The following is a 12,215-nucleotide window of genomic DNA, read 5'->3' as shown; positions in this document are numbered from 1 at the left end:
GATTTAATGGACGTTTGGCGCAGGAGACACCACACCAGAGTGGGATACACGCACTATTCCGCCTACCATGAGATTCACACAAGAATAGATTACTGGCTTACGACACAACTTCTGGCTAATAGGGTGAGGGATTGCCGGATTCTGCCGCGCACGCTGTCAGATCATTCTCCTCTCCTCCTGATTCTCGAACTGCCGACGCCTAGGCTCCCCCCCTTCACATGGCGCTTCCCCCCATATTCCTTACTAGATGAGGTGTTTAGGGGTGAACTCGCAGATGAGATCCAAAACTTCTTTGATATTAACGTGGGCTCCGTGGAAAACTTCCAAACGCTATGGGAGACATTTAAGGTGTATGTACGAGGTGTGGCGATGGCCAAACACTCCAGTGTCCTTAAATCCATTAGACAGAGGCTCGAGCACCTAGAAACACGGCTGGCAGAACTTGAACAGAAACAGCAGGCTGACCCTAATGGGGATGCACTGGATCAGATTAAACAGCTGGTGTCAGAATATAATACGGAAGCCGACAGGGAGGTCCAACACATGGGTAAATACGCCACTGCACGCACTTATGGTGAGGGCGAGAGGCCTAGCTCCCTGCTGGCCAACCTGGTCCGCAACGAAAGACGTCAGCTTGTAGTTGGCGAATTAGTATCGAGCACGGGAGAGATCCTTACCGACGAAGAGCAACTACTTGACGAGTTCCGACAATACTACACCACTCTTTATGAATCCAAATCTACCGGTATGGAGGGGGCTATAGACGATTACTTAGGTTTTATCAAAATGCCACAACTATCAAACGCACAGAGAGAATTCCTAATGATGCCTATTCAGAGGGAAGAAATTGTGGAAGCACTAGACAGCATGAGATCTGGCAGTGCCCCGGGGGCCGACGGGCTGACAGTTGGCTTCTACAAGGCCTTCAAGGACCAGTTGATACCCTACCTCTCGACACTGTTCGACGACATATGTCTGGAAGGTAGTATGCCCCCATCCATGCGGGAGGCACTCATTATTACTCTCCTTAAACCGGGGAAACCTTCGAATGAACGGAGTTCGTATAGGCCACTCTCTTTGATAAATGTTGATGCTAAACTGTATGCCAAGGTCCTGGCGACGCGTCTCGCTCTCTTGGCCCCGGAACTGGTTGCTCCAGAACAAGCCGGCTTCATCCCTACTAGGAATCTCACATATAACATACGTACGGTGCTGGGAACAATGCAGCACGTGAAGCCAGAGTGTAGGGCGCTGGCAGTATTTTTAGACATGGAAAAGGCGTTCGACTCTGTCGAATGGCCATTCATGTCGAGAGTACTGCGGAAGCTAGGCTTGGGTGAACCCTTCTTACAAATGATAGGAGCATTGTACTATGAACCATCAGCCAGAATCCGACTGGGTAACAGAGTAACGGATGCGTTTGCAATACGTAGGGGCACCAGACAAGGCTGCCCTCTCTCTCCACTGCTATATGCACTTGTTGCGGAACCCCTGGCGTGTGCTCTGCGGGAATACCATAGTCACGAGGGAATCAGCTTCCCTACTTACAAGATCTGCATATCCACGTATGCAGACGACACCCTTTTATACGTCAGAGACCCGGAGCTCAACCTATCCTCTGTGCTACGTGAAGTAGTGCAGTTTGGAGCGTTATCAGGACTGAGAGTAAACTGGAATAAATCTGTTGCATTTCCACTGACCCCAGTGACGAGCAAGTTTGGGATGGATTATCCACTACAGTGGTCGGATGACCCGGTTCGCTACCTGGGTATACAATTGCACCCAGACCCTGATATTCTGGTGAGGGAAAATTATGGGGTGGCATTTTCTAGATTGACCGATGATGTGGACAGATGGTGCAGATTACCGTTATCTCTGTCGGGACGCATTGCCCTGATAAAAATGATTGTCCTCCCACGGTTCCTGTTTCTGTTCAATAACATCCCGGTGACATTACCGAAGGTCTTCTTCAAGACACTGACACAGGCACTCACACGGCTGGCATGGGGAGGCAAGCAACCGAGAGTAAAGTGGCAAGTTCTAACGCTTCCATATGAACAAGGAGGTTTAGGGGCTCCTGACCTGGAAAGATACTATAGGGTGGCCCAAGCAACACATTTGCATACTTGGACGCACGGGGATCGCAATATCCCGCATGTGATACTGGAAACCCTCTTCACTGCCCCTCTCCCTCCGCCGGCTACAGTGTTTGAACCGGCTCCACGTCGGATAGGTACGTTGGACTCCATCACCGCGACGAACCACGCGTGGCACTCGTTGGCCCGGGGACATGGACACGAAATACTGTATTCCCCGCTCGTCCCTATAGACTGGGCAGTCTGGCTCTCACCGCTACGAGAGAAGGGGGTCACGTGCGCGCTTCGACAATTAGGCATACTCAAGCTGGGAGATCTATTCAAGGACGGTACGGCAATTACCTGGACACAATTGGTCCACTCCCGGCCGCCAGCCACGCTAATGCAGCGTTTCCACTTTCACAGGGTACGAGCGGCGTTACGGGCCTTGCTGGGTTCGACCATGCGGGAGCCTCCTGAAACGCCGGAACTAACGTACATTATTAAAACCCCGTCCTCAAGCCATCTTATCTCCCGGATGTATAGGGCAGGCCAGCTCGGCGGGAAACAGCCTATCTCCACAGCCCGATCGGCGTGGCAACGAGATCTGCAGGCGGATATAAGCGATTCCATGTGGGAGTACTGCTGCCGCAACACTAAAAGGGTGTCCCTTAACGCTCGACATAGACTCATCCATTTTAAATTTTTACAAAGAGTATATTATACTCCTGAACGCTTACATAGGTACGGCCTCCGACAATCAGCGGAGTGCGAACGCTGCCACGCCCAGGTGGCGGACTTCATGCATCTAGCGTGGTCCTGCCCGGGCATCAACAAATTCTGGGCAGACGTTTTTGAGGAGCTAGGTCGCATACTGGAGACCGAGTTGCCAGTTGACCCAGCGTTGGCGTTACTGGGTTATTCCAGAATTCTCCCTCCGGCGATGCGTCGCCTGGCAGATATGGGACTAATTATAGCCCGGCGTACGGTGGCGCGGTGCTGGATGCGGGGACCTCTCCCGACTAAAGGTGGTTGGACCAGAGACATGTTGTATGGGTGCACCCAGTCACAGCTCTATAGCGAGCTTCTTCCACCAGTCAGTAGACCCAAAAATTTCTGGGACCTGTATCTGAGGTATGCTACCAATAAAGATGACGCGGATTCGGAACAGGAGGAGATGGAGGAGAGACAGAACAGGGAAGAGGGCACTGAGGTTTGAGGTTCAATATAATCGGATTGAGTGACTCATGAGGGCCTGAGTGCGTTGATGGACGAGTCTTCAAAGGCCTTGAGGGTCTAGTGGATACGTGTCACTTGAGAACACTTATCAGTGAGCCACTTGTAGAGCGGGTCGATCAGGCGTGAGGGGGTCACCGCGGAGTGGGGCGGGTGGAGAGTGGGTTGCGGACTGGGTGGGCGGGGAGAAGAGGAGCTATGGTTATGGGAGTGAGGCAGAGGCGAGCGCAGGGGCAGTTAAGGGGGGGGAGGGGTGGGGTTGGGAGGGGTAGTTGTAAGAGAGGTTATAGAACTGGGTTTGGGGGTCGGACAGGCATACCACACCAATACATCTGACCACATAGTGACGTTGAGTACGCACCAACAGAGGGAGGTGAGATCGGGACAGGGAGGCCATGATACCTTTGTAACGTTAGTTAGGTAGTGGGGAAGAGGAACTGCGACTACTGACCCCTGGGAGGCTGCTATTCTATTGATCTACGGGTCCTACTGTGATGGTATTGATGTTCCTTTACATTGCTGCCGGCCTCAGGGTTGTAGGCGTAGAGCTGTGTGTATGCACTGACACCGAATAAAAGTTTATAACCCAAAAAAAAACAAAAAAAACTAAAAAGCGGCATGGTGCTAATTGATACCAGACACCCTACTACCAATGGTGCTGCAAAAAGAGCGATGGTTCCAAAACACCACTGCTCATAGCATGTATACAAAAGATATCACAGTACTCCAAAGTGTAGTCTGTTAATTATAATCTTAGTCAAATAAATCGAGGTCAGGAAGTGTTCGATCCAAGTTTTGTTTGTTGTTAAAGATCTTCATCAGGCGGTACAGCCAACATTTGTTTCATCACTAACGTGACTTCTTCCAGGCTCTTATCGTTGTAAATGTCAACCCAGAACTTCCAGTAAATAATCTATCTTCATATACACCGTTCTCAAGCAAGGAATTCTACCACAAATATGTTTAGACTGGACTTTCCCGCCCACCTATCAAACACAGGGCACTTGCGTGTCAATCCAAGCACAGACAACAGAATCCAAACGCTTACGTACATTAGGCTGATCTGTACAGTGATACGATGTGTTTTTATTCAAACATCATATCACTGCATGATGTGAGGAGAATGTTACCAACATGCCTTATTTCATCAGGATTATTCCAAGAAAGTACAAAATCAAAACACAACTTCTATATTGACTTTTAGTAACACTCAACATGTTTGTTTCATTCCAGCAATTTGCAGTTCCACGCAATGACGAATGGACACGTTTTGCCAAGACCCTCGCTGATATAAATGCAAACCGAGCAGATGCAGAGGAGGAAGCTGCAAACCGCATATCCGGCTAAATTCGATGTATTGTGGCAGCTATTCTTCGCAACTTTGGAAATTGATTCATTTAGCTCTTATGAAAACTAGCATATTGCTATTAGAAAATACTAATACGATTCGGATGTGGATATAAAGCATTTCTAAGATTTGTAACCTCCACTTGCAAAACAAAATTGTGCAGGACATATTTATTTATGTGCGTGTTTCGTAAACGTATTCCGCCTTGTAAATTTTAACACTACCAGACTTACCAAAATTCACGATTTGGGCTTTTTAAGTAAAACAGTATGAAAAGTTACTTATGAAAAGTAGTGGATAGAGTTAAGCAAACGAATTAAAAGTAAATTGCATCTTCAAGAATAAAACAGCATATTTTAATATCCTTGTTAAATATCTGCTTGTCAAGCATTATTATTTTTTGTGTAGCAGCACACATCTTCTCTAAAAAAAAAAATGTCATTCCGTTTTCCCTCTAAATTGTTCATTTGTTTAATGTGTTTCTAAAGTGTTTTGGAATTAATGCTTCTTTTGTTATGCTTGCTTCACTAGTAAATGCAACAAACATAAGGTTTCATTATAACCTGCGTTACATGGATTTTGACGTTTTCTTATATCACCTTACAGACTTTTCTCATTGCTCTAGACTACAAATATTTCAGCTTGTATTAAGCGATCTCTTCTATGTATCCTTGTATGGTGAACAAGTGTGGAACCACAATTGTAGCCGAGGCTCTCAAGGCACGCAACTTCTTCAGTACACTGCGCTGTCAAAGCACCTTGTTCTGTTGTAGATTGTAGAACCTGAACTAGCACGCCACTATTAGCTGGGAGAACCAACTACAATCCTTTGGATGTTCGGTTCAGAGAGAGGTGTGTGTAAATACCTTAAACTTGCATACCCTAGCTAAACCTGTGATTACACAACCACCAGCACACATGTGCCACTTCATCCTAGGTTCATCTTGAGTGTATTCAAAGGCATAACGTTTTTTGTGTTTTTTTTGACTAAGCAAGAAAGACTCTTTTTACGATTCGTTGTCATGACATTACCATCATAGTTTGTATTCTGTTAACTGTTTTGTTCCATCCCGTGCAGAAAAATAAAACAAACAATGATAAAATGTCCATTTCATGATTTTACTTAAATAATAATTATAGGATCACTTGATAAGAAGTTATCAGGGCAAGAGTCGGGAGGTACACGCGGGTGGATGGCCTCCGCCCACTGTTTTCACAGGGTGAACGTCGTCCACCCTGCTAAGAATTTGGACCCCACTGAATAATGTGCTGAACTGGTCCCAGTGTAATTTTCAGACACCGGGACACTTTCAGCAGAGCCTACACGTTTTCTGCTTTCCATGCAACAAGCAACAACGTGGAGGCAGGGATGGGGCGTTTTTATTTAACCCCTTGGGCGCGGCCGCGATTCTGCGCCTGTGCGGCCTTTTTTAAGAGTGGGCGGGATCATGACGGCCCCCAGCTGTCATCAGCACACGCCCACCGTGATGCATGGCGGCTGGGGGCCGTCATCAGCATGGAAGGGGTTAAGACTCCTGCTGGGCCCATATCAACGGTCGATATTGAGGGGTTATCGGGCCTCCTTTTGTTCCAGTCTCTTGGCTGGGTACAGTCAGGAGCCTCACACCTGATGCAAATGAAGGGGGGGGGGACAAAGGCTCACACTTAGGAGCACTTCACACTTAAGAGAGGCAGCTTTTCGCTTTGTTCATCCTCTGTTTAGGAGCTATACATGCACTGTAAGAATGTCAGAAGTGTTGGTCTTTCCCAGTATTTACACGAAGCAAATTGCATTTATATAGAGCTTATTTCCCCTGAGGAGGCGTTGAAATAATTTAAGTACCACTATTTTTTTTGTATAGCCCTATTCATCCCAATGCAGGGTGTCGGAGCGCTTTACATCAACAAATGCTTATTACATGTACAATAAATTATATAAGTTTGTAAATGAATGTAAAGGATGTGTTACCTAGAACTGGAGGATTGCAAAGTGCAGAAGTCACATATCATCAATGCGCTCAAATGTACACATGATAGACCTGCTAAACATATATGTGAGGGCTTTATATCTGATGTCACTTCTTGTGATGGCACTTCCTGTAAAGTCGTGGCTTATGATGTCAATTCCTGTGATGCCATGTGTGATGTCATGCGCCGTGATGTGCGGCGTGATGTCATGGGCGCCGTGGTGACATGTGCGCTGTGAGGTTACGCGCCGTGATGTCACTTCCAAACTGCCTAACTAGATTAGTCCCCCCATTTTTAGGACTTGTGTCCTGGAAGTTATGATTTGTAGTATTTGATGGTGTGATCATCTTTCTCTTTCCTTTTCTTCACCTTTTTCCAGAGAAGTATATTTAATGTGGTTATATTTTTTTACAATGCACTAAAAATACACATTGTTCCGTTTTATCTGCAGTTGAGTGAACTCCAACTTCTTGCAGTAAATTATATTTTCCAAACCATGTGATCATGTTTGAAGCCTAGATAGATCCTCACCCAGTTCAAAACCTCAACACAGAGTATAGGGATTGGAATTAAACTCTTCATTGAAATGTCTGATCCGTGCATTAAGAGGCCCCTTTGTCCCTTGTGTCGTCTATGCACCACCCTAGGTAACCCTTCAGACAGAAAATAAGATTAGCCCAGTAAATCAAGTTTCTTGGAAGGTCTTTGCGGATTTCAACCTCAGAGCTTGTCTTTCGGTATAAAGTCTTTGGAGGGTTAAGCAGGAATAGAGGGTATAATGTCTTGGTGCAATGCTCTGATGCAGCATACAGTGTTAAAAAGTCCGGAATGTGAGTTCCTACAACTTCAAAATGATGCAAGGAAGACCTTTTTGTGCAGCATGAGTTTTGAGGATGAGATCGCCCCTGTTTTCAGCAGGATTAACCCATGCCCCTTAAAGCAGCCATCGTGATTCACTTGCACTGCAAGCAGTGAACAAAAATACATGCGTTGCATATATTGAAAACATTAAAAATTACACCAACAGGACATGCCCAACACTCTGGGTTGGCAAGACATACAGCTGCAGAGCTTCCCTTGTTTAGCCCGTAATTGGCCTCAACTCAAGCATGTAACAGTGAAGTAAACTGAAAGTACAATTGATATGCAGATAAACCCCACTGCAGCCCCCAGCCACCTTCTTTGAATATTAGTCTGCGACATAAGAAAGATGACCAAAAAGGATAGTCTGTGGCCGTGGGAGTCTGTGGCCGTGGGACTATAGTGGCTCACAAAATGGCGACTGTAATTATCGAGTGGCTCTGTGTGACAAGCTTTTACTCCTGTCGTTTTAAAATGAATAGCAGGCTGGAGTGATGGGGTTCGAGGTCAAAGAGAAGAGCAACTAGGGTGACCTTGCAAATAACAGGAATGCACTCAGTGACGGCATCGCAGAGACACCACTCTTGTGTTCTGGGAGCTGTTGCCGGTCCCTGAGCTGAATGGTGAGCCTTATTGGAGGCGAGCAGTGGACAACCCAAAGCAACACGGGGAAGAGAATCCACCAGCAGTATCCAGAAAGCTGACAAAGTAGGTGCCAGAATGCCATGCTACCCCGTATAGCAGGACTTGAAGGAAGTGAGAACAATGACTAGGTGTTTGAACTTACTGCAGGCATCAGCTTTGTAACTGAAGTCGGCTGGATGCAAAAGGCTCAACCAGGATGAAGAGAGTGGCCAGGATGGCTACTTCAGGGGAAAAGCACTGACACCATTGAATTCAGGTCTTCCGAGCAAGATTAATTTGTTATTGCAGAGGTGCATGAAGCGCCCCTCTTAAAGGTACCTCTGGTCAGTCTTCCTAGGGTCCTACCTCATTATTTGCCACAACCCCTTCTAAAGTGAGCAGAGTTTCATATCAGGCTGATCTAACCTAATTCTCAGACTTTAATATGGTCATCCAGAAAGGTATAGTTTTAGCCTTACACAAGACATGCCCAACATGAATGAATGGCTTGACCAGATGGAATATTTGTTAAAGGGTCTGAGCTGAGGACTACAGAAAAACCAGTGCCACAAAACATCTTCATGCTCAAACGACAAACTCATGCTGTATGGTTCATCAATGTTGAAAACAGGTCCTAGATGGATAACATTGAAATGTGGAATCTTAAAGAAGATCTAAATTGGATGGCATACTAAAGTGCATGCAAGGCGTATTTAAGGCTAAAATTACAGGACCTTCCAGGTTTTCAAATCGGCGTTGAGAGAGTACACAGTTTTTGTGGGCAAACATTGGAGGGCCATCATACGCTGATAGGTTTCTTGGCTAAAATTACATTATTCTTTTTGAAAAAGCAAAATATCTAGGAAGGGTGGCAGCTATGATATCAATTATGTATACTTTTCAGTTAGTGTCAAACTCCATTCAAGCCCATCGTTGGAACGTAATAACCAGAAACCGTAATATTCGCAGGTCATACCCTGTGGGTAGGTTTGCACAAGTCCCCAATGATCACTGTAGGAAAAGGGTTGAGATCCTGGCAGTCTGGCTGGTGACAACTAAGGGCACAGGACCAGTGTGATCCTAGGAGAGACTGAACCACATGCCAAAAGCCAGACAATGAGAAGAAGTCGGAAGAAATAGTGAAGCTCACCTGCTTGTAGGTGTGGGTATTAGATTTACCAAACAAGAAAAGGAGACTCTTGCATTTTTGAACGAGAAGGGATTTGAAGTTGTATTTTATTAAGAAATACGCCTAATAACACCACAATGGAATGTGTAATTGCCTTTTCCCAGCACAATATTTCTCGGCCCCTAAGGATAAGGAAGTAGGTTGACGTACCTTTCAAGGTGCTAGATTGTCAAATGTACTTAAAGTGTTAATTAAGCTAGGTGGTGTAAGGCCACTATGAAGTTGTCACTAGTAACATTATGCATGCACAACATATAAAGTTCCTGTTCCTCTTTCTTTACAACATATAGCTTTTGACAAAGGTTATGTCATTGTGCAATGAGACATCAACCTGGTAATGTAAAGTTCATGTAACAGATGCACGCGAACTCCGAACTATGACCGCAAGCAATATTCCTTTAACACTGAATCCTAGATAGGGGAGTAGTTCACATGAAGGGGTGAATCCAGACAGGTGGTATCATGCAGTGAACAAATCACAATATCGGATCACACCACAGTAGAGGAAGAAATGCCCACCCCACCCCATTGAAGCCACACATGGCGGCCTACCAGCAAGTTGTTAAGACTCGGTAAATGGTGCATTGATACCAGTACTGATAAAATAATTCATATGAGGTAGGGATCAATTTCTTGGCCACCAATGAGAACTCGCTAAAAACGCCTAGGGGTAAATTAAAATACATTAAGTTGGATTTCACTGTCACTACACACTATACGATTCAGAAAAGGGGGTGGTGATGAACAGAGTGTCTGAATTAAGCAGACCACTCTTACCCAGTCCAAAGATCAGGGCTTGATCCATCACTGTTTTTTAGCTCACTGCACCATCCCAGCTCAGAACCTGGCTACATGCAAATTAGTCTGTTCCTGTCCCAGTGCATGATGGGAACAGGGCAAACCAAACTACCAAGCCAATTCTTATACTGGGAAGGAAACAAGCTACCGGGGACCGGTTTCTGGCATTTCAGCCGTCGTCGGCCCGGCTTGCTTGAATCCTGATGGTGCAATGAGCAAGGGACTCACATCTGAGTATACCCTTCCACGCTTATGGTGGACAAAATGATTCAGAAAAGGGGGTGGTGATGAACTACACCATACAGCCACTAGAAGTACCTTCAATCTGGTACTCCGATTATTGGAGCATACCTATAAAAACTATGAATCTTAAAATAGCGTGCCTAATTCATGCTATTACAGGCCAGGTAATCTGGATACTGTAAGAGCCGAGTTCACTCTGCTGGCTTTCAACAATTGTCAGAGAAAGGAAAGAAACCATACAAAATCTCAAAGTACTAACTTCATGTTAGACAACAGCAATTTCATGTTGCTGAAGTAAGACGCAGAGACCAGCAACAAAGTATTTCTGGTAATTATCTGAATCTGTATGCATCAGTCTGTTGTGATCGTTGTGGGGAGAAAACCTATCTTTGCTGTGAGAGCCTTCCAAAGATTACCACTGAGTGGCCTCAGTGATTACCCAAGCAGAGGACACTAGAGGCGAAGGCCCGGATGTGTTAAACTCAGTTTTGTCCTGTAAAGATGGGCGTTATGCGAATAATCCACCTGTTTGAGATGTAAAGTCTGACAAAGTGGTAGTGTCATTAAACACCAAAAAACATTCAAGGGATCATTACTGTAAAAAGTAAGAGAACACATGAGCTTCAGATGTAACATTATAATATTCATGTTGATTGGCTATTTATCTAATACAGTGTAGTGGAATTTGGATTGAATGTGCCTTGAGAGGAACTTTTCGTAGTGGCATTTGCAAAGAAAATCCTGCACAATGGCTTCATGAGGGGAGAAATATTTCTCCCATCCTCAGTGATGTATATATAGAGAGCTCTCCGTTCTGGCTAATATATAGCGAACCAGCTACCCAACTGATAAAAAAAACAATAAGCCATTTGGCCCTCTTTGATCAAACTTATTTTACTTACGCACTAACTTAAGCCGCTTATAGTAAACATTGAATAAACAATCCAAACCGATTAAAACCAAACACCAACATTCACAATACAAAAACGGCATCCCCACCTTCCCTTGGTAAGCTTCTCTGAGCACAATTTATTTCATTTTCACATCCTTCCCTGGTCTTTCTCAGCCTATGTATCCCTTACCTGTATGTCCCCCCCTTAATCCCTTCACTCTGCCTCATTGAATTTTCGCTACCATGTGCCCCTACCTTTATTCCCTACTTTGGAATGCTCTCCCTCTTGACATTTACCTTTACGTGCTTTTTTTAGCTTGATTTATAAAGTAAAACTATCTTTTGCACAATGTTTGGTGGAACCATGCTGATGACACTGTGGCACAACGAGTGAGGGGCAATATGTAAGATCTATATTTTCAAGATCCTACTCGATCAAATAGACCACACTTTAATAATGAACATCTAGGCACAAAAGGCCAAGGTCTACTCAGTCGGTGTGGATCTATTACAATTGTTTAAGGAAAAGGGAAAACCTGACATTGGTACTGGTAGAAATGGGTTCTCTAGTTGATAGTGGTTTGCACCCTGTCCAACTAGTGACCCACATTCTAGTCAGGGTAAGTGTAGTACACACAATTTACCTGTGCTCACCCTCGGGTAGCTTGGCACAGAGCAGTCAGGGTAAACTAAAGAGGCAATGTGTAAAGTATTTGTGCACACACACACACAGTAACTCAGTGAAAACTCCACAAAAGTACTCCACATCAGTTTAGAAAAATAGCCAATAATTATCTGAGTGAAACAAGACCAAAATGACAATAATCCAACATACACAAGTCAAGATATGAATCTTTCAACATTACAAGCAATTATAGCATTTAGAAAACAATAGCTCTGACTGGGGCGATCTGATCTCACTTGGCCAGGACAAATCCCTAAGTTCAGTCTGACTGGGATAGAGTATTGGCCGGCTACAGG

At 45.0% G+C, this 12,215-nt stretch overlaps 1 protein-coding gene across 4 annotated transcripts in view; it reads left to right on the top strand.

Annotated features, from left to right (window-relative positions):
- The window catches only part of DYNC1I2 (dynein cytoplasmic 1 intermediate chain 2), a 459,267-nt gene extending 453,505 nt beyond the window's left edge, over positions 1-5,762 (top strand). For all 4 annotated transcript variants that reach the window (XM_078681574.1, XM_078681573.1, XM_078681572.1 and 1 more), the window contains one exon: positions 4,545-5,762. In XM_078681574.1, the coding sequence (XP_078537700.1) occupies positions 4,545-4,658 (114 nt within the window). In that variant the 3' untranslated portion in view covers positions 4,659-5,762. The remainder of the gene's footprint in view (positions 1-4,544) is intronic.
- The last annotated feature ends 6,453 nt before the right edge of the window (positions 5,763-12,215 follow it).

The sequence above is a fragment of the Lissotriton helveticus genome, chromosome 3_1, assembly GCF_964261635.1.
Source record: "Lissotriton helveticus chromosome 3_1, aLisHel1.1, whole genome shotgun sequence".
Lineage (NCBI taxonomy): Eukaryota > Metazoa > Chordata > Amphibia > Caudata > Salamandridae > Lissotriton > Lissotriton helveticus.
The sequence above is the reverse complement of the archived record's forward strand: the minus strand, read 5'-3'. Positions and strand labels throughout refer to the sequence as shown.